This window comes from Crotalus tigris, unplaced genomic scaffold (genome assembly GCF_016545835.1).
Source record: "Crotalus tigris isolate CLP2741 ecotype Arizona unplaced genomic scaffold, ASM1654583v1 scf7180000020245.1906669, whole genome shotgun sequence".
In the NCBI taxonomy this organism is placed as follows: domain Eukaryota; kingdom Metazoa; phylum Chordata; class Lepidosauria; order Squamata; family Viperidae; genus Crotalus; species Crotalus tigris.
Window position 1 is genome coordinate 1,796,932 of NW_024097926.1, and position 22,749 is coordinate 1,819,680.

The 22,749-nt window shown below is 43.9% G+C and overlaps 1 protein-coding gene across 1 annotated transcript; it reads right to left on the reverse strand.

Moving 5' to 3' along the window:
• Positions 1-3,119: 3,119 nt before the first annotated feature.
• On the reverse strand, positions 3,120-18,941 carry CFAP45 (cilia and flagella associated protein 45). Its single transcript, XM_039366119.1, has 12 exons — positions 18,806-18,941; positions 17,116-17,247; positions 15,809-15,945; positions 14,243-14,387; positions 11,621-11,791; positions 8,713-8,891; positions 7,518-7,647; positions 6,578-6,724; positions 6,250-6,363; positions 5,346-5,539; positions 3,495-3,719; positions 3,120-3,281 (listed from the first exon to the last, which is right to left on the reverse strand). Exons 1-12 carry the CDS (start codon positions 18,806-18,808, stop codon positions 3,212-3,214), a joined length of 1,647 nt encoding a protein of 548 aa, XP_039222053.1. The 5' UTR covers positions 18,809-18,941; the 3' UTR covers positions 3,120-3,211.
• Positions 18,942-22,749: the final 3,808 nt, after the last annotated feature.

A 22,749-nucleotide genomic window follows, 5' to 3' on the forward strand; every position in this document is an offset into this window, starting at 1 on the left:
CTGAGTCCTTAAGCAAAGCCAACCTCTCCCATTGACTTGGGTTGGCAGAAGCTAGCTGGGAAGGTCGCAAAGGATGGGATGGCGCAACTGTCATGTGTCCAGCCAGTTGCCAAGCACTCAGGTTTTGATCATGTGACCTTGGGGAATGCTACGTTGTAGGTGCAAGGTCCTAGCTCACTTTTTTCAGTACTGTTGTAAATTTGAATAGTCATTAAACAAATCGTTGTTAAGTTGATGATGCAAGGGTTGAGACTGTAATTCTTTTGGTATTCTACAGTACTGAAAAAAATTGGAAGTCCCTTCTTTCTCTTTCTTTCTTTCTTTCTTTCTTTCTTTCTTTCTTTTTCTTTCTTCTTTCTTTCTTTTCCTTCCTTCCTTCCTCCCTGCCTCCTTTCCTTCCTTTTTTTCCCCTCCAATCTTCCTTCCTTCCTTCCTTCCTTCCTTTCTTCTCCCATCCAATCTTCCTTCCTTCCTTCCTTCCTTCCTTCCTTCCTTCCTTCCTTCCTTCCTTCCTTCCTTCCTTCTCCCATCCAATCTTCCTTCCTTCCTTCCTTCCTTCCTTCCTTCCTTCCTTCCTTCCTTCCTTCCTTTTTTTACACCTATCTCTCCTTTGAACTTTCCTAAATCAGCATTTGATCTTACAATAAAATTCTGGGGAAAAAACAAAAACAAACCCCAAAGAATTGGTCCAACGAAAGAAGCTCTATGGAAACGATCATGAAGCCAAGATTGACCTGGAGAACTTCAGCCTGATCTATTCAAGCTACTTTTCTGTTCCAAGCGGAAACCCTAAAATGATTTTCTGTGCCTGTACTGCCGTGGGCATCCACACCTGGCCGCTTACGTAGTTCCCCTTGCCTCCCGGGGTGCAGTTTTCTTAAATGGGGTGAAGGAACCTCGAAAACAATGGTCCCGCTCTGTTGACGTCGTGCAAAAAAAAAAAAAAAAAAAACCTGAAAAAAGAAATATCAGGGCTGAGGTGTCTTCCAGCCTCCCCAAAACTTGCTGCCTCTCGCTTTCCAGGAAGACCACATTCCTTACGTTTGAGCAGGAGAAGGAAGGGCTGGTCCAAAAGATGGCGTTGCCAATTGCAACCTCCTTGAGTTCATTTTAATTAACTTCCAGTTCTAATTAGAGCTTAGAAACAAGCCAGTCAGATAGCTACAAGCTTGGGTGAGGGCCTCAAACATGCACTTCCCAAAATAAATGGGGTGAGCGACAAAAAAAAAAAAAAAGAAGAATAAGTACTCCCTCCTAGAGTAGAAATAACTTTGGTTTTTTTTTTTGTTTTGTTTTTTTCTGAACTCATCTGAAGTTCCTTCCGCCTGTTTCTGGAAAGGTGGCAGGGAAAAAGCAGAAGAAAAATGTTTAAAAACGAGATTACCGCTGGGTAATCTCAGATCTGTTCAGTGGGAGAAAGAGAGAGAGAGAAAATAGATTTTAATTCCACCATCTGTGGCAGGTGGAGCATCCGAGGTGAGGTGGCCAAAAATTGGCGATGCCCATTTTGGCAAACCGCGTTTTCCTAAGTACTTAATTACAGCTGGATGGATCTGGCGGGTTTTCCCTGACTCAGACTGGCCGGTTCTCCAAAAAAATCCTCAGAAAGCTGACTCAAGATAGAAGTGAATCAGAAATGTTGTTTACCACCCGTTTTTTGGGGGGACGTGGTGACTTGCTTGGCAATTAAGATTGTTTGCCTGATGGCCCTGGAGTGGATTTAACGCATCCTGGCTGCCCACTCCTCTCGGCAGAATTAAAGAGGGTGTGTGTGTTGTGTGTTGACACCAATACAAGTGCAAAGGTGCCTTTTAAAGCGGGCATTTGATTTTATCGGGGGGTCACGGTCAGCTAAGGGGAGTTTCCCTCTCAACACGATTATGTTCTGTTTCATCGACTATCCAGATTTGATAAACTGGGAGACGGGTGAAAAGTCTGTCATTAAAATAAAATCTGAGTCCTACACGGAGTGGCCGGATGCAAAAGTGGAACTGAGTTTCAGAATTCCGCTTGCGTTATTCATTTTTTGAGTCGCGCTTTCGCCCAGAGGAGAAGTCACGGAATATACTACAGGTAGTATATTCTTACAACCGTTCGTTTAGTAACCGTTCAAAATTGCAACCGCGCTGAAAAAGGGACGTAGGACTGTGGTTCACGCTTGCGGCCGGTGCGGCATTCCCCCGTGGTCACGTGATCAAAATTCAGGCGCTTGGCAACTGACTGGTACTTATGACGGTTGCAGTGTCTCCCTGGGTCATGTGATCCCCAGCCACATTCATTTAACGACAGGGTTACTAACTGAACAACTGCAGTGAATAGTTAAGAATTGTGGTGAGGTCGTGTAATGGGGCAAATTCAATTAACAAGGGTTTCACTTAGCAACAGAAATGGGCTCAATTGTGGTCATAAGTTGAGGACTATCTGTAGTCCTAGGGCTGGGAGGGACCTCAGAGGTCGTCTAGTCCAACCCCCTGCTCAGGGTAGGGACTTGGGAAATAAATAAGTAAATAAATAGAATTAAACTTCATTCTAGCTCTTCCTTTACAACTGCCTTATCACTTCCTCCCACCTTCCTAGGGGTGTTTTCTCGCGCCTCACACAACACAAGGCAACACACAACCCTTTCTCCTGTTTCTTGACTTTGGGTCAATGGAAGACCCAGTTTTTCTCTTATTATTAAAATAATAATCAACATAAATAAAATAATCAAATCAAATAAATACAATAATCAAAGAATAACAAAATAAAAAATCATCAAATCAAATACTAAAATAATAAATAAAATAAATAAAATGAAATAATCAAATGAAATAATAATAATAATAATAATAATAATAAAATAAAAGAAAACAATAAAACAATAAAATAAAATAAAGCAATAAAATAAAATATAAAATAAAATAAAATAAATAAAATAATAAAATAAAGTAAAGTAAAATAAAATAATAAAATAATAAATAAAATAAAATAAAGTAAAATAAAATAAAATAAAATAAAATAATAATAAAATGAAATAAAATAAAATAAAATAAAATAATAAAACAATTATAACACCTGGCATTTCCATGCACCTTAGACTTTTGGAGAGAAAGAAAGAAAGAATGAATTCCACACCAATCTATCCAGAAATAGATCTATTCAAATAAGGATAAGAAAATAAAAATCTAGGCTACGTGTTGAGAGTTAACTAATTAAAAAGCATCTTGGCTGCTCAGTGGACGGACTGAACGAAAGCTTTGCGTTCCACCTGCACACAGTATTTCTCAGGGAGTCCGGCAGCCCTGCAGAGAGAGAAAGAAGAAGGAAAAAAAATCATCAACAAGGGTCTAGTCCTCATGGAGGGACAACTTACAGGGAGTCCTCGGCTTACGGCTGGCCGCTTAGCAACCGTTCAGATTTAAGATGGACCCATTAAAGGTCCACGTCATTCCATTCCAGAGAGGCGCCATCCTAACTAGCGGCCGCCAAATGTCTCCAGGAGTCGATCCCCTTACCGCAGCTCGTCCAGCTTCCTCCGCTTGATCTCATTCAGGCGATCGCTGCGCCGGCGGGCTTCCTCCTTCAGCCGCTTGCCCTCTTCAAAGATGGCGATGCGCTCCTGGACCTGCTTCTGCTGGTGTTCTCGCACCTGGCGCCGGAGTTCGTCGGCGTGGGTCATCTGGAGGGCCACCCGGCGCTCGTGCTCCTTTCGCTCCTTCTCGATCTGTTCGCGCTGGATTCTGGGGGGAGAGAGAGAGAGAGAGAGGGAGGGAGGGAGGGGGAGGGAGGGAGGGAGGGAGAGAGAGAGAGAGGGAGAGAGAGAGAGAGAGAGGTTGCAGTGGGGGTCCGTCCGGGAGCAAGCGAGGATGTACAGCTGGTCCCTGACCCTCCATCCCAGTTTCAGGTAGTCTTTCCCTTACGGACATTTGTTTAGCAACCATTCAACATTCAACAATTCATATTTTCTTCCAGCAAAATCCCGGCAGCTTTGACTTGCTTTACTACAGGGGGTCCTTGCCTTACAACTCTTCATTTAGTGACCAAAGTTATAGCGGCACTGAAAAAAGTGACTTATGACCGTTTTTTGCACTTACGACCTGCAGCTTGGCAACTGGTTCACATTATGACGGTCGCAGCATCTCCCGGGGCCATGTGATCCCCTTTTGCGGCCTTCTGAAGAGCCAAGTCAACGGGGAAGCCAGATTCACTTAACAACCAAGGTTGTTCACTGATCAGCTGCAGTGACTCACTTAACAAGTGAGGTCGTAAAATGGGGCAGACTCACTTAACAAATGAATCCCTTAATGCTGACTCCGTAAACCCCTTAGAGAGGGCCTATTGCTATTAACAACAGAAACGTCGAGCTCCGTTGTCGTCATGAATCGAGGACTGCCTGTATATCCTTAACAGATGGGTATCTTCTAAACCAGCTTAAGGAGCAGCAGAATAACAGAATAGCAGAGTTGGAAGGGACCTTGGAGGTCATATAGTCCAACCCCCTGCTTGAACAGGAGACCCTAGAGACCATTCCGGACAAATGGTATATGGTTCAGCAGTCCTCACAGCTTCTCTTTGCCCTCCCCCCAAGAAGTATCAATTCTTGCCTATTTTTCAGAGGGGCAGCTCTTCTCTGCCCCCTCATTGGTTGAACTCAATGCCCTGGGAGTATCCATGGGCTTCCTTTTACAACGTGACATCATATGAGGAAAAAACCTTTCTTATTCAACCCATCGATCATTTTGTCATCCTATGATTATGCCAACTGAATTCCCCCCCCCCGAATCCAAAACGGATGTGTGATAACTAATTCAGAGTTTTGAGTGATGTCAATGGGTGGAACCAAATATTTGCATAGGGTAATTTTGTTCCCGTGGCAGTGCCCCCAGTGGCGGGAATGGGGAACTGCAGCTCTGGGATTGAGTCCAAATTAGAGCATATACATCTTTATCTTTTGGGCCCTAAAAAAATGGAAAGTTCTGCTGGAGTTCCTCACCCTGAGCAGTTGGCTTAGTTTAGGGCAGAGAAAGATTGTTGCAAAATTCTCGTTTGCCAAATGATCATCCATCCTCTGAAATGACCTGCCTAGATGGGTGTTTCTCAACCTTTGGAAAATTTAAGTTGTGGGGACTTCAACTCCCAGAATTCCCCAGCCAGCAGGTGAGCTGAAGTCCACATTTCTTAAAATGTGTCTACTTCATGTTTCTCGACCTTAGCAACTTTTAATTCTGGGAGTTGAAGTCCTACACTTCTTAAAGTTACTGAGATTGAGAAACTCTGAAGCTGGACCGATCATTGCCCCCTCCTCGGGGTTTCTCCCCATCAGGACCCATGATAAAAATTGCAGGAAGGTGACCCGGTGCCCCCACCTGACGATCCTTTCGAATTCAGCCCGGTCCCGCTGCACTTGGATGGCCAAATTGTGCTCCTTCTGCGCCACTTGTTCCAGACGGCTCTGCTTCAACATGGCTCCCGTCTGCAACTTTTTCTGTGCGGCGTCCTTCTCCTTCCGGCGCCACTCACGCTCGGTTGCCTCCTGGTTGCGCTTGGCCCTCAGGGCATGCTGGGGAGGGGAGGGGACAAAGAACGAATCAGCCAGGGGATTAGAAGGGGTACGTGTGTAAATTGTCAAGTTTCGAAGCACGGTTTTGCTAGGAAAAGGGTTGGGAATGCAGTCTTCAGAGATTAAGAAGCCAGACAGTGAGACTCAAGGACGTTACACCAGGTATCTGGCTAGACCCAGAGACATTTTCTCATAACGACATTTTCCTACTTGATTGGGCAGCATGACCTAATCCGGAAGGAGGAGGGAGAATTCAATGCTTTTGCTATATGGGCTTGGGAAGGGTCTTGCTAGAGCTGTTTTCGCTTTCAGACGCGCCGAAATGATGTACCCAATAAAGTTTTGCATTAAGAGATTGGATCATCTTGCTTGGTTGGGTTCATCAGTTAGAACCTTGACAAAAAATAGGAGCTTGGTATAGAGTTTCCTGCCTGAGCAGGGGGTTGGACTAGATGTCCTCCAAGGTCCCTTCCAACAACTACTACTACTTCTTCTTCTTCTTCTTCTTCTTCTTCTTCTTCTTCTTATTATTATTATTATTATTATTATTATTATTATTATTATTATTATTATTATTATATGGATTATGTCACATGTCTTCACTCACTGCCTTACAGATATTTTGGGGTCCATGGAGTGAGACTGACTGCTTTTTGGGTACACAAGGGTGGGCAATTAAGGTTGAAGACCCCGCGATACCCAGACCGCACCTGTTCTGCTTGGTGATCCTGGGCTTTTTCTTGCAACGCCCGCAGACGGGCCGTCTCCATTTCCTTCTCCCTGCGGATCTTCTCCTGCTCGGCCTCAAACTCAGCCTCCCGTGCCTGTATCACGAAGAAGATACAGAATAACCAGACGGGAAGGGATTTTTCACCTCAGCACCTTCGGGGACCAACCTCACCCTTTGTGGGAAGGGAATTCCACTCTCCTGGGGCCACTCTGGAAAAGGCCCCGTCAGGTTTTCCCAACAATGGGACCTCTTTTGGGGAGATGGTTCATGGCCCTCGGCTTCTGGGAGGGCTGCAACCCACAGCCTACCATTTTCTGCCGCTGGTACTCCAGCACCCGCATGTCGGCCATCTTCTCCTGGTTCAGCTTCTCCTCTTTGCGTTTCTGGTTTTCGTCGTTGATGGTCCGGATCTCAGCCTGGATCCTCAATCGCTCCAACCTACGGCGTTCCATTTCCTAGATGAGAGAGAGAGGGGGGGAGGGAGAGAGGGAGGGAGGGAAGAAGGAAGGAAGGAAGGGAGAGAGGAAGGGAGGGAGGGAGAGAGGAAGAAAAGGAGGGAGAGTGAGAGGGAGGGAGAGGAAGAGAGGGAGGGAGAGGGAGACAGAGGGAGGGAGGAGAGGGAGATGGAGATGGAGGGAGGGAGAGAGAGAGAGAGAGAGAGAGAGAGAGAGAGAGAGAGAGAGAGAGAGAGAACTCATGACCTCACCTGTCCTAAAGTCTGTTTATCACCTGGTGATGTTGTTTCCTTTAAAAGCGTGCAATGACATGTTTACAACTTTTCTTTCCACCTACCCTGAAAAATCAACAACAACCCACAATCTGAAGTTCCATCTCAGCCTACTTTCATAAGAGTTAAGTTTTGCTGGGGGCCACCATATATTTAGTCATTTAATTTACTTATTCGTATCCCGTCTTTATTATATTTACAAGTATCTCGAGGCGCCAAATATATCCAAGACTGCTTCCTTCTCCTATTTTCCCCACAACAACCACCTTGTGAGGTGGGTTGGGCTGAGAAAAAGGGACTGGTCCAATGTCACCCAATGGGCTTTCAGGCCTAGGGCGGGACTAGAACTCACCGACTCCTGCTGATTGGCCCAAAGTCACCCAGCTGGCTTTCATGGCTAAGGCGGGACTAGAACTCACCGTCTCCTGGTAATTGGCCCAAGGTCACCCAGCCGGCTTTCATAGCGGGACTAGAACTCATGAGCCACAGCATCTCCCTCCCCGTCTGCTTCTTGGCCTCACCCTCTCGTCTTCAAACTGCAGCCGTTCCAGGTAGTCCAGCATATCCTGGGCCTCTTGGTCACGTTGCTCAGCCTTCATTGCTCGCATTTCCTCGTTTTTCTCAATCTGCTGGACGAGGTGGCGCCTCCCCCTGGAAAAGAAGAGGGAGAAGGGGTGTCGGGGAAGCCGCTTGCCAACTCCCAGAATCCCCCAGTTACTGTGCGTTAAGATGGGTGGACTTTAACACCCAGGATTCCCCAGTCAACATGCTTTAAGATGGGTGGACTTCAACTCCCAGAATTCCCCAACCAGCATGCTTTAAGAAGGGTGGACTTCAACTCCCAGAATCCCCCAGCCAGCATGCTTTAAGATGGGTGGACTTCAACTCCCAGAATCGCCCAGCCAGCATGCTTTAAGATGGGTGGACTTCAACTCCCAGAATTCCCCAGCCAGCATGCTTTAAGAGGGGTGGACTTCACTTCCCAGAATCCCCCAGCCAGCATACTTTAAGAGGGGTGGACTTCAACTCCCAGAATCGCCCAGCCAGCATGCTTTAAGATGGGTGGACTTCAACTCCCAGAATTCCCCAGCCAGCATGCTTTAAGAGGGGTGGACTTCAACTCCCAGAATCCCCCAGCCAGCATGCTTTAAGAGGGGTGGACTTCAACTCCCAGAATCGCCCAGCCAGCATGCTTTAAGATGGGTGGCCTTCAACTCCCAGAATTCCCCAGCCAGCATGCTTTAAGAGGGGTGGACTTCAACTCCCAGAATCCCCCAGCCAGCATGCTTTAAGAGGGGTGGACTTCAACTCCCAGAATTCTCCAGCCAGCCATGCTTTAAGAAGGGTGGACTTCAACTCCCAGAATCCCCCAGCCAGCATGCTTTAAGACGGGTGGACTTCAACACCCCATGATTCCCCAGCCAGCAGGCTAACTCAGGAATGCTGGGAGTTGAAGTCCACCCGTCTCAAAGTTGCCAACTTTGACACCTACTCTTCTAGACCCCTCCAGTTGAGGGACTGCGGTCACCTTGACTTTCTCGTCCCCGTGAGACCCTGTGGGGCTTCATCTCAACCCTCTTGAGATGTCGCCCGGTGGCCCGACATCTCCCCCGTCCTTGTGTTACAACGGGGGCTGTTGCTGAAATTTTGTGATCTATTGGCAGGTTTCTCCGGGGACTGGCTCAAAGAAGACCCCCCAAAGCCTGTCCCTTTCACCTGTAGAGTTCCTCTTTCCTCTTCTGCGCCAGGTCATCTTGCATCTGGTTGGCCTTCTGCCTCTCTACCTCCATCAGCCGGGCTAGTCTCATCTCTTCTTCCGTCAGCTCCTTGTCAATCTGCTTCTTCTCCAAGATCTGAGCGTCCCGAATGGCATGGCACTTGGCTTCTAGGACAATCTGCCAAAGACACAGGAAGACTCGACTTACAGCAGTTCGTTTAGTGGCCGTTCAAAGTTACAACGGCACTGAAAAAACAGTCACTTTCCCAGTGACGACCGTTGCGGCCTCACTCCCCCACGGTCACGTGATTGAAATTCGGATGCTTGGCAACTGGCTCATATTTACGACGGTCTCGCAGCCTCCCGGGGTCAGGTGATCCCCTGTTGCAGCCTTCCGACAAGGGGAAGCTGGATTCACCTAACAACCGTGTTGCTAGCAGCTGCAGTGGTTCACTTAACAACCAGTGCAAGAAAGGTTGTAAAATGAGGCGAAGCTCGCTTAACACTGCTTAGCGACAGAAATTTTGAGCTCATTTGTGTCGCCTGTATGTCCTAAGGGAAACTGGGTCTTACGCGCGTTTTGTCTGCACCTGATGTGGGAGAAAGCTCTTTTATGAGTCGTGGACTTCAACTCCCAGAATTCCTGAGCCAGCCATGCTGAGGGGACAGGGAGAGGTTTCCAAGCTGAGCCATGCCAGCCCAGGAATTCTGGGAGTTGAAGTCCACGAGTCATAAAAGAGCCAAGGTTGCCTACCCCTTGTCTAGGAGGCTCACCGCTTAGAACAGGAGGACTTAGGACAGGGGTAGGCAACCTTGGCCCTTTTATGACTGGTGGACTTCAACTCCCAGAATTCCTGAGCTGGCCATGCTGAGGGGAAAGGGAGAGGTTTCCAAGCTGAGCTAGGCTGGCTCAGGAATTCTGGGAGTTGAAGTCCACCAGTCATAAAAGAGCCGAGGTTGCCTACTCCTGCTTTGGACCTTCTCCTCTACGGATGTCCTGCTCACCTGTGGTGAACAAGGACATTGTTGCAGCCAGTCCCCAATTTACAGCCACGATTGGCACCAGAAACTCCGAGGCTCAGCAGGATGGTTGTTAAGAGAGACATGTCTGATTTTACAACTTATTGTTTGGCCACGGTGGTTAAGCCAATCACTGCAGTTGATCAGTGAGTTGTGCACTTCTTGATCTGGCTTGTCGAAAGCAAAGGCTGGGAAGGCCATACGCAGGGGTCCCGTGATGCCAGGAGGCTGACTGTCATAAATACATGCCAAGGTGGCCAAACTTGTAATCGTGTGACTTTGGGGATGTTGTAACCTTGCCAACAAATTCGGAGTGCTTCGGTATGTTTAGAAGGGCACTGACTTTTCTAGTCTGTATTATCTATGTTTCCAGGTGAAATACATGGAAAATCCCATTGCAGGAAAATTCCACTTAGGGTTAGGGTTAGGTCACCCAGAGGTCCTAGAGCAAAATGGACACTGCCAACAAACTCAGAGTGCTTGGGTATGGTTAGGAGGGCATTGACATTTCTAGTCATTAGTATCTATGTTTCCTGGTGAAATACATGGAATAATCCCATTGGAGGAAAATTCCACTTAGGGTTAGGGTTAGGTCACCATGAACTCCGAGAGCAATATTAACCTTGCCAACAAACTCGGAGTGCTTGGGTATGGTTAGAAGGGCAGTGACTTTTCTAGTCTGTACTATCTATGTTTCCTGGTGAAATATATGGGAAAATCCCATTGGAGGAAAATTTTACTTAGGGTTAGGGTTAGGTCACCTTGAAACCCTAGAGCAAAATGGACACTGCCAATAAACTCAGAGTGCTTGGGTAGGCTTAGGAGGGCATTGACATTTCTAGTCAGTAGTATCTCTGTTTCCTGGTGAAATACATGGAAAAATCCCATTGGAGGAAAATTCCATTTAGGGTTAGGGTTAGGTCCCCCTGAAGCCCTAGAGCAAAATGGACACTGCCAATAAACTCAGAGTGCTTGGGTAGGCTTAGGAGGGTACTGACTTTTCTAGTCTGTACTATCTATGTTTCCAGGCGAAATACATGGAAAATCCCATTGCAGGAAAATTCCACTTAGGGTTAGGGTTAGTTCACTCAGAGGTACTAGAGCAAAATGGACACTGCCAACAAACTCAGAGTGCTTGGGTAAGGTTAGGAGGGCATTGACATTTCTAGTCATTAGTATCTATGTTTCCTGGTGAAATACATGGAATAATCCCGTTGGAGGAAAATTCCACTTAGGGTTAGGGTTAGGTCACCATGAACTCCGAGAGCAATATTAACCTTGCCAACAAACTCGGAGTGCTTGGGTATGGTTAGAAGGGCAGTGACTTTTCTAATCTGTACTATCTATGTTTCCTGGTGAAATATATGGGAAAATCCCATTGGAGGAAAATTCTACTTAGGGTTAGGGTTAGGTCACCCTGAAACCCTAGAGCAAAATGGACACTGCCAATAAACTCAGAGTGCTTGGGTACGCTTAGGAGGACACTGACTTTTCTAGTCTGTACTATCTATGTTTCCTGGTGAAATACATGGAAAAATCCCATTGGAGGAAAATTCCACTTAGGGTTAGGGTTAGGTCCCCCTGAAACCCTAGAGCAAAATGGACACTGCCAATAAACTCAGAGTGCTTGGGTAGGCTTAGGAGGGCATTGACATTTCTAGTCAGTAGTATCTATGTTTCCTGGTGAAATACATGGAAAAATCCCATTGGAGGAAAATTCCACTTAGGGTTAGGGTTCGGTCACCCTGACACCGTAGAGCAAAATGGACACTGTCCAAAAATTCAGAGTGCTTGGGTATGCTTAGGAGGTGCCAAGGACTATCTGTAAATCTAAGGATGGTGCTTAAAGTTTCCGTTCTTGGCTCCTTCAGCCGGATGGATGCCCACCTCGCCGAGTTTTTTGATCTCGTCTTCCTGCTCCATCCGGAGGTGGTTCGCCCGTTCCAAGAGGTACTGTGCTCGTTCTTTGGCCTCCTCTTCCAGGTCATTTAGCTTCTCGTTTTTCTTCCGCAGGATCTCCTTCAACTTCATGGATTTCTTGCGTTCGTTCACGGCAACCTGGGGTGGGAAGACGAGGAAGGCGTTGGGCGCGTTCCCTGGGCTCCGGTGAACTCACACCGGGCAACGCCTCCAACTTCCTTTCGGGTGCCCAGTTCCAAGGAAATGCTTCTAGCCAAGATCACAATCAATAACAAAGCCAGACTGAGAGGGGGAGGAAGCATTAAAGGAGGCATTTAAATCAATTTTTTTTTTTAAAAAAAGAGCCAGGATAGCTAATGTTCCTTCATCCACTTATCTTGGATGACAAAACTCACCCAAAAGAGGGTCTTTGAGATGGATGGATGGATGGATGGATGGGTGGGTGGATGGACAGGTAGAGAGAGATGGATAAATATAGATTGATTAAAAGATATGATGAGATAGATAGATAGATAGATAGAAACAGAGAGAGAAATAGAGATAGATTAATATATTATGAGATGATAGATAGATCGACAGATAAGAGAAAAATGGATAAATAGAGATAGATTAATAGATAAATAGATGATGCTAGACAGATAAGAGAGAAATGGATAAATACAGATTGATTAAAAGATAGACAATGAGATAGATAGAAACAGAGAGAGAAATAGATAGAGATAGATTAATATATTATGAGATGATAGATAGCTCGATAGACAGATAAGAGAGAAATGCATAAATAGAGATAGATTAATACATAAGTAGATGATGCTAGACAGATAGAGATAGATGGATATAGATTGATTAAAAGGTAGACGATGAGATAGATAGAAACAGACAGAGAAATAGATATAGATTAATATATTATGAGATGATAGATTGATAGATAAAATGCATAAATAGAGATAGATTAATATATAAATAGATGATGCTAGACAGATAGAGATAGATGGATAAATATAGATTAAGATATAGATATATGATGAGATAGACAGACAGATAGACTGACTGAAAGATAGATATAAAGAGATAGACACATTAATAGATACATGATGAGATAGACAGACTACACAGAGAGAGAAATGGATAGAGATAAATAGAATAGATAGATAGATAGATAGATAGATAGATAGATAGATAGAAGACAACACAATACTATAAATTGGATTTAAATGGGGTGTATTTGAAGATGAGTCAGGAACTTCAACCAATGCAAAATATTATTCATCTTCTAAATTAGGTTTATAGGTGGCTGGACAGCGTGAGTTAGTTTTAATCACTGTAGCATTTAAAAACATGATAATCACCACCCTTTTTTTTTTGCTGCTGCCATTGAAGTTGTTTCCACTTCACTGCAGTACGGACTAAACAAATACGGACGCTACAATGATTGATGATTGAACACGGAGGAATGTGATGGAAAGCTACATCAGCCTGTTCAGGAATAACCTGACAATTGGCTTCCTGACAGCTCAGAGCAGGCTTACTGTACAAAAAGGGAAATGGGAGAGGCCAAAAACAGGCTGTGTTCCTTGGTGTTTTTTTTTAAAAAAAGCTGCTTCCCCCCCCCCCCCAAAAGTCCAGAATCTTTAGAAGATGGGTTTGGGTTTGGAATCACTCAGCAGCTCCAGATGACAATCACTTAAACACGAGCCAGCAGCCCCCAAAGCTAACATAATCCTTGGTTGCATAAACAGAGGCATAGAGTTAAAAATCACGTGAAGCATTAGTACCGCTTTGTAAAGCCTCAGTAAGGCCCCGCCTGGAATACTGCAGCCAGTTTTGGTCACCACGTTACAAAAAAAAAAAAAAAAGTTGAGACTTTGGAAAAAGTGCAGAGAAGAGCAACTCGGATGATTAAAGGCCTGGAGACTAAAAGATATGAAGAACAGTTGTGGGAATTGAGTCTGGCTAGTCTAGAGAAAAGAAGGACTAGGGGGGACATGATAGCAGTATTCAAGTATTTGAGGGGCTGCCCCAAAGAAGAGGGGGTCAACTTATTTTCCAAAGCACCGGAAGGCAGGACAAGAAACAATGGATGGAAACTGATCAAGGAGAAAAGCAATCTGGAATTAAGGAGAAACTTCCTAACCATGAGGACAATTAACCAGCGGAACAACTTGCCACCAGAAGCCAGGAAAAAAGGAAGGAAGGAAGGAAGGGAAGAAAGAGAGAGGGAAGAAGGAAGGAAGGAAGGAGGCAGGGAGGAAGGAAGGAAGGAAGGAAGGAAGGAAGGAAGGAAGGAAGGAAGGAAAGATAGTAGAATAACAGCATAACAAAGTTGGAAGGGACCTTGGAGGTCTTCTAGTCTAACCCCCTGCTCAAACAGGAGATCCTATACCATTTCAGATGAATGATTATCCAATTTTTTCTTAAAAACTTTCACTGATGAGGAAGGAAGGAAGGAAGGAAGGAAGGAAGGAAGGAAGGAAGGAAGGAAGGAAGGAAGGAAGGAAGAAAAGATAGTAGAATAACAGAATAACAAAGTTGGAAGGGACTTTGGAGGCCTTCTAGTCCAACCCCCTCAGGTGATTTTCACAGACTTACAATGGTGGCTTCTCGCTCTGCCCTAATGGCCGCTTGCTGGGCTTCACGCTCCTCCTTAGTCAGGATCCGAGAGGACTCTTTAATCCGCTGGAAATCCTCAGGGCTGATGATCAGGGACTCTCCTGAGGGGTCCACGGTGGGGACGCTGGGGGAGAGAAAGCCAGAATCAGCCAGCATTGCAACCATCTGTCGGAACCATGAAATTTGTCTGTCTGTCTATCTATCTATCTATCTATCTATCTATCTATCTATCTATCTATCTATCTATCTATCTATCTATCTATCTATTTTATCTTTCTATATCATCTATCATCTATTATATCTATCTATATATCATCTATTCTATCATATCATATCTATCTTTATCTTTCTATATCATCTCTCTCTCCCTCTCTCTCTCTCTCTATTTTATCTTTCTATATCTATCATCTATTATATCTATCTATATATCATCTATTCTATTGTCTATCATATCATATCTATCTTTATCTTTCTATATCATCTCTCTCTCTCTATTTTATCTTTCTATATCATCTATCATCTATTATATCTATCTATATATCATCTATTCTATTGTCTATCATATCATATCTATCTTTATCTTTCTATATCATCCATCTCTCTCTCTCTCTCTCTTCTTTATCTTTCCATCTATCTATATCTATCTATATCTATCTATCTATCTATCTATCTATCTATCTATCTATCTATCTATCTATCTATCTATCTATCTATCTATCTATCTATCTGCCTGTCTCCCTCATGGAAGGCAGGAACAATCAAAAAGGCAGTATCAAATTCTACTTGACATAATGCTTATCTATCCGGGGTGGGCAATTCATTTTCCCAAGGAGCCGTATGAGAAACTCAGACCGTTGTGGAGAGCCAAACCCATAGGCTGAACTTAAGTCTGCCATTGGTGTCCAGGTGTTGAGGGAGGAGGGAGGAGGGAGCCCGGAGCCTCACCTGGCGGCCGGTCTTTTGTCGCAGGTGTGCAAACCCTCTTCCTCTGCCTTGCCTAAGGGAATGCATTTGGCTTCTTCCCCTGTGCCCTGAGGCCCACTTGTTTACATTTTATTTCTTAACTTCCAATTGTCTCACGCAGGCCAGACAGGGACAGCCAAAGGGCACATTGTGGCCCGGAGGCCGTAAAATATTATGGTCTGTTATATTTCCTTCCTTTTTTGTTACTGTAAGCTGCCGAGAGTAGCCCCAACGGTGAGACAGGGGGCAACTAGAATAGAATAAAGCTGGAAGGGACCTTGGAGGTCTTCTAGTCTAGCCCCCTGCTTCAGCAGGAGAACCTACACCATCTCAGACAGGTGGTTGTCTAGTTTCTTCTTGAAAATCTCCAGCGATGGGGCGCCCACGATTTCTGGGGGGGCATGCTGTTCCACTGCTTGATTGTCCTCACTGTCAGGAAGTTTCTCCTCAACTAAATTTAACAAATGACTAAATATCCGCACAGATGCCACAATTGCGGTCGGTACCCTCCCAAGGGCTTCTCCAAGGGAGCTGAGGAAAGAAGAGGGGTAAAAGCCAGGGTGGGAAGGGGGGGGGACTTACACCAGGTCCCGAATGAGGTCTCGGGTAATAAGCCGGATCGTCTCGGGCTTGCGGCCCCATCCCAGAGGTTTCCCTCTCGCTGACGACAGGTCATGAAGGAGCACAATGGGGCTGCCTGGACGGGAGAGCTGCGCGTTCTGCAAAGGAGGGGAGAGATGCTCAAAAATCAACAATGCCTGGGGAGGGGTTAAAAACACGTGTTTAACCATCGTTTAGCAATTTCATTTCCCTCTCCTTCCTTTTTGTACCCTGTCCCTAGAAGGAGAGAGCGAGCCAGGACGGGCAGCGTAAAAAATGGGTGGTCGAATTTGGCCCACTTAAGAGAACAAGTGGGAGGCCCCAATTTGGAGACAAATAGTTGTGGTGGTTTTCGCGGGAGGACCTCCACAAATGTGCCCCCCTCCCCATTTTGGAAGACTATAGGTCAGTGGTTCTCAACCTTTTTAATGCCGTGACCCCCAACCGGTCGTAAGTCGAGGACTACTCAACTGGTGCAGCACCGTTTGCAGAATGGGACTTTTGGCGGGCTCAGCAGGGCAGAGACAGCCTGGACAATTCCTATTGGCTTTTGAAAGCCAATAGAATTACACTCTATTCAAGAGAGTCTATTCTATTGGCTTTCAAAAGCCAATAGAATAAAAGGGAGTAGCACAGCTAAGGAAAAGGGGGGAAAAAATGGCGGACTGCGTTGTTTGGCGACCCCCGTGAAATGGTCGTTCGATCCCAAATGGGGTCCCGACCCACAGGTGGAGAACCACTGCTATAGGTAATCCCCGACTTACGGCCACAATGGAGCCCCCAAATTTCTGTCGCTAAATGAGGCAGGCGAGTTTTGCCCCATTTTTGCGACTTGGCTTGCCATAGTAGTTAACAACTGCAGTTGTTAAGTTACTAACACGGTTGTGAAGCTTCCCCATTGACGGTGGCAAAAGGGGATCCCGGGAGCCCGGGGTGCTGTGACTGTCATAAATACAAGCCAGTCGCCACACATTTGAATTTTAATCACTTGACGGTGTGGATGCTGTAGGTCGTGTGAAAAATGGTCATAAATCACTTTTTTCAGGGCCATTCTAACTTCAGTCACTAAATGAACTGTTGTAAGTCGAGGATTTACCTGTAGCTGCCTAAAGGTTTGCACAGTCAGGAAACTCCAAAAGAGCCTAAGACGCATAGATCAATATATCCGTGATATTCAAAATATCGCCTCCTCCCCCAAACGGATCCAATTCTAGGGGCAGAAGGAAGGGGCTCAGGAGGGGAGGGGGATGACAACAGACATCAGATCCCCGCAATCTACTTGCCCTCACCTTGGAAATCCCGAAGAGGCTCTCGTCGACTTCTGAACTCGCAGCCTTGGTCCGGTAACGGGTGCGAGAGTGAGACCGGGACCTGGCTGAGGAAGTGTTGGACGAACTGCCCAGCGAACAGATACTGCTTGGCTGCGGGGAAGAAGGAAGCGTCAAACATCCAGCTTGAAGATCCCAATAAATCACCAGGTTCGTTCTGTTTCCGAAAAACGTGCCGTTTATTGAATATACAACATAATGTCGAAGGAGAACTAACTGTGAGGTTCCTGGACACCAATTCATAGAATTAAACAAGAAATTCCCCAGCCAAACTCTCAACCTCTCACGTAGTCCCTGTAAACAATTTCACTTTGTTAGGGGAACCGTCCGCTTCTCCTTCGCACCTGCTGCGGTGTCCTTGGAAAGGTTTCAGGCTCCTGTGGTTTTCAGCCTAATTATAAAGGTTTCATTTCTCAATCTAAACATTTCTAATATAACACCTCTGCCCCAACTCTAATGGAAAGTCGAAAGAAAGAGGCAGGTCGCTGACAAAGTTTCGTTCTTGACAGGAAGAATAAACGGTGAATGCAAAGACATGAGCTCGAAAGACGCATGAATCTGATGCGCGGTGAGCTTTCCTTGATACTTCATAAAGTCTTCTTAAAAGCCAGACTGTCTAATAAACAAGCAGTCCTCAACTTATGACCACAACTGAGATAAGAAATGAATGGGTTATTAGCAATAGGGTGCTTTAATTCTTCCATATCTCAGATAATTTTGACTTTATTTAAATGTGTATTTGTTTATTTAAATGTTTATTTAAATATTTATTTATTTATTAAATTTATTGGTCACCTGCCTTTCCTACTGCGGGATAACTCTGGGTGATTTAATTTAATTTAATAATTTAATTTAATAATTTAATTAAACTTCGGTGTTTTAAATGCTCTGCAGATCTCCTGTGGCTGGAAACACGTACTACAGGGGTAACCAAGCCAACTAAAGACTGGATAGTTGCATTCATACAAAAGATAAAGATGAATAAAGTTGAAAACTTAGAGGCTAAGACAGTTTTTTTTTATAAAAAAGCATAAACTCATTCCAAAATAATATAATAATAATAATAGTAATAATAATAGTAGTAATAGTAATAATTTGAGGCTGATAGTTTTTTTTTAAAAAGCATAAACTTGTTCCAAAATAATAAAATAATAATAATAATAGTAGTAGTAATAGTAGTAGTAGTAATAGTAATAGTAATAATGTGAAGCTTTTTTTTTAAAAAAAGCATAAACTCGTTCCAAAATAATATAATAATAATAGTAATAATAGTAGTAATGATAATAGTAATAATGTGAAGCTAAGTCAGTTTTTTTAAAAAAAGCATAAACTCGTTTTAAAATAATAATATAATAATAATAGTAATAATAATAATAGCAATAATAATAGTAGTAATAGTAATAATAACAGCAAAACAACACAAACAAAAACAAAAAAATAACAATAACAACAACAATAATAATAAAGCAATGCTTGGGTACTAAGGAAAGGGCAGGGGGTCTCTGAGCATGTGCAGAGGGCTTTGGGGCTTCTCTAAGAATGGCCCTCCTGGGGTAGGCACGGGTTTAACGGTACCCCGGCGTCGGATTAGCAGATTAGCCCGGCGTTTTTCCGACGAAAAGGGGAAATCAAACCCCGGCGAGAGTCTCACCATCTCGGCCACTGTCGGCCCCGGCGCCTCCTCCGTCCGGCTCCGCTTGTTTACCGGTCGCCATGACAACGGCGCTCCCGGCTGTACGTCTCGCCATGACGACGGGGAGGCGAGTCTCGCGGCGGAAGTGACGTAGCCCCCTCCCTTCTCTTTCCCTCAGACGGGGCTTTCCCTCAGTCGCGGCCTCGCTCCGGCCCGAGCGGGACCGGAGGGAAAAGCGAGCGTTTCGGTGAGAGAGGGGGAGTGCCATTCTATTTGTTAAAATCCCGCCGTTTCTCCGTCAGGGACGAAATTCGTCTTTAGCGGCACTTCCGTCTCCGAAACGGCATTCCGAGTCCGTATAGATCTACTAATGGAAGAGAGGCGCGTCGCCTGGCTGGGAGGCGGAGTTTCCGAGATGTTGTGGGCTCTCCAAAGCCACGTGGCTGTTGTTTACATTCCAGGCGACTGATCTGAGTGAGTGTCTACAGAGCGCCTCTATGTCTTGCCTATGCACGTCTAAATGCTGGTATAATGCGTGCATGGTTAATGTGTGAATATGAGCTAATGGGCATTAATCCCTTTTTTAGTGCTTTTGCATAATGTGTATAGTTTTACATCAAATATTAATTCAATGGGCTTCGATTAAAATCTAGATTTTAATTGAAGTCAGTTGTATTAACATTTTATTCTAGTCAGTGTTTCTCAACCTTGGCATCTTTATGCTGTGTGCTGGAGAATTTTGGAAGTTGAAGTCCACACATCGTAAAGTTGCCAAGGTTGAGAAACACTGTAATCTAGATGATCCTTCCATATCCCGCTGCTTTACCCAAATGAACCTGGTTTTTTATATATATTGTTTTCATTTCCTTTCATCTTTTTCTTACTTTTACTGTTTTATATAATTTTAGTGTGTTGAAAAATTCTAGATTTTTATATATACATGTATTGCCCTAACTCTACTCCCAGTTATGGGATTATAGGGTCATAAAAGGAGTTATTTGTGTGAGTGTGTAATATTGTTATATATATATTGTATATTATGTATACACATATGTGTATACATATACATGTGTCTGTGTGTGTGTATATATATATATACATACACACACACATAGACAGACATACATACACATATATATGATTGCCCATCTTGTTTAGAAGTGATTGTGTGTGTGTGTGTGTGTGTGTGTGTGTATATATACACACACACACTATATATATATATAAATATATATATATAAACACACACACACACATATATATACTAGAGTTGTGTCTAAGTGAGATGGGTGGCATATAAATTTAATATTTTAAATAAATTTAAATTAAATAAATTAGAATTTTTCAGTGCAGCAAATATATATAAAGCAGAACAAAAAAGAAAGTCAAACCGACAGAAAAAGAATGAAAATGTTATGTCTTCTGCCTTTCTTTCTATCGCGTGTCATTTTTTCCCCAACTTCTTTGCCTCTTTTTAATCCTCATAGCCAGAAACCATCAATTCAATCTTTTCTTCTTGCCACAAAAAGCCCCTATAATTAATTATCTTGTGTGAACGCAGCCTGTACCATTATTCTGTTTCCTCACTGTTTTCCTGTATTCGTGGTCTACATGAAGCTTTCCTAACTGGAGTTGCTTGAGAAATTGGGACTGGAAACAAAACAAAGCATTATTTTAAACTTTGCCCCGTGGTGCTTCCAGTGGCAGGAACTTTTTTACTGCAGTTCAGCTCCCAGTCTGCCAGCCTGTTGTTATTATCGACCTTGTAAAATGTGGGTTGTGTCAGTTAGAAGTGAATTATATAGTGAAGTGTCTGTACTTTTTGCAATAGCTACATTTAGTTATGTATGATGTCATTCTGCTTCCCATCTTATTATCATTTGTTTTGTTTTTTTTTTCAAACGTATCTGATGGTTCAATTTGGGGATGTTTGAATTTGAGATGAGATAGAAGTTGAGGATTTTAATTTGAGGGCATACTGGTGATGCTGGTGATGAACAATTACAAGCCCATGAATTGTGGTTGTTAAGTCGACTAATGAGTGTAACTATCATTGTGATCTACTTGCTGTTTATATATCTACTGTGAGCTTATGCACCGGAGACAGAATCCTTGTGTGTCTGATCACACTTGGCCAGTAAAAAATTCTATTCTATTCTGTTTGAACTGGGAAGTCCTTGGCACTCTCTGAATTTTCACAACACTGTACTGTACTGTACAATAGTGTTGGGTACAATACTGTACACAATACTAACCGTAGTTTCAACTGGGAAACTGAGCATTCTAGAGAAAGCTAAATCCAAAAACGCTGGTAAATTCCTGAAAGTTTGGCACTCAGACAAATCAGCCTTCCACAGGGACATAGAGATAAACGACGTTTCCTCATCATTCAGTTTAAGACAATAAACAAGCTAACAAGGAAACAAAAACACCAGAACACATCCTCTGTCAGCAATCAACAGTCAGATAAGCAAGGATGAATACTAGACAAATAATCTAGCAGTTAACAATACACTAATCAAGGAATTATCAACTCTGACAAACAATCAGGCAGTAATTGAGTAAGTATAATCAAGGAACTTCCAAGCAAAAACAACACACCCCCACATCAAGCTATTGTATATAAACAGGGAGCACATCTTACTCCCTTCTAGCACTGATGACGTTACCTAGTTGGGTCATGAAATGTCTGAAAGAAAACAACCAAGCTCAGAGAGCACCAAGGACCCCACAGTCCTCCTCCTCCTCTCCACAAACACCCCTCCCTTCTAGCACTGATGATGTTACCTAGTTGGGTCCGAAACATCTGTAGGAAGCCGGGAAATCTCTGAGGAGCTGTAAACTCCACTTACAGCTTCACTCTGGGTTTGTTTGCTTTTTTAATTTTCGGTCCACCACAATCATCTCAGGCCAACCTTGTTTTACTATGCAAGAATACTCAATCCGCTTACAGCTAAAGATCCCATGGATGAAAATCCTAAAGAGAAAGACAACAACCCAAGAAGCATGGGAAACCCTGAAAAAAAAATGCGATCGTAAAAGCCCAGTCCAGCACAATACCGCTGAAAAAGAAAAACAAGCCATTCAAGAAGAAACCAGCACGGCTGCACAAAGATCTCTCTGACAAACGAACAAACTTTTCCCGGCATTTGCGCTACAAAACCTCTGGCTGGGAATAAATCTTTTGATGGCTGACTTAAATCCCTCTTCAGTTTTGATCAGAAATATTTGGTTTTCGGCCATAAGGTGGCACCAGAATTCATTTGCTCTGTTTCTTTGCAACAAAGAGCCGCTCTGAAATTGGCGGTTTGTCCTGCACTGACGCAATATCTCCGTCGTCGTTTTCTAATTTAAGATGATGCCGCCGCCTCTTTCTCTCCACACAGCCCTGCAGTCAAATATTTTCTTTTTCTTCTCCTAATATTCTCCAGCTCCTTAAACTCTACAAGGGAGCTCATAATCTTGTCTGGTGTGTCTAGTGCAAGACATCTTGGAATGCATGAAACAGCTGCAGGAAGAGGCATTGGCTGGCTGGCAGCTGCTTTGGTGCCTTACCCTACCAGATTGGTTCTTGGGTGGAGATCTCCTAGCTACAGATAAAAATGTTATTTGTGTTGTGGTTGTTCAGTCGCTAAGTTGTGCTCAACGTCTTGCGATCCCGTGGCTCATAGAGGGCCAGGCTCTTCTGCCTTCCACTGTTTCCTGGAGCTTGCCCAAATTCATACTCCTTGCGTTGATGACACTAAATTGAATAAAATAGAATAGAATAAGAATAGAATAAGAAGAATAGAATAGAATAGAATAGAATAGAATTGATGAAATGGAAATAGGAATAGAATAGAATAGAATAGAATAGAATAGAATAAGAATAGAATTAGAATTGATGAAATAGGAATAGGAATAGAATAGAATAGAATAGAATAGAATAGAATAGAATAGAATAGAATAGTGGGAAGGGACCT

Coding starts and splice junctions, on each gene's coding strand:
- CFAP45 (XM_039366119.1), bottom strand. Junction 15,946..17,115: donor GCCTCTTCGGGATTTCCAAG/GTGAGGGCAAGT, acceptor CCTCCTTTGCAG/AACGCGCAGCTCTCCCGTCC. Junction 6,725..7,517: donor TGCAGTTTGAAGACGAGAGG/GTGAGGCCAAGA, acceptor TCTCTCATCTAG/GAAATGGAACGCCGTAGGTT.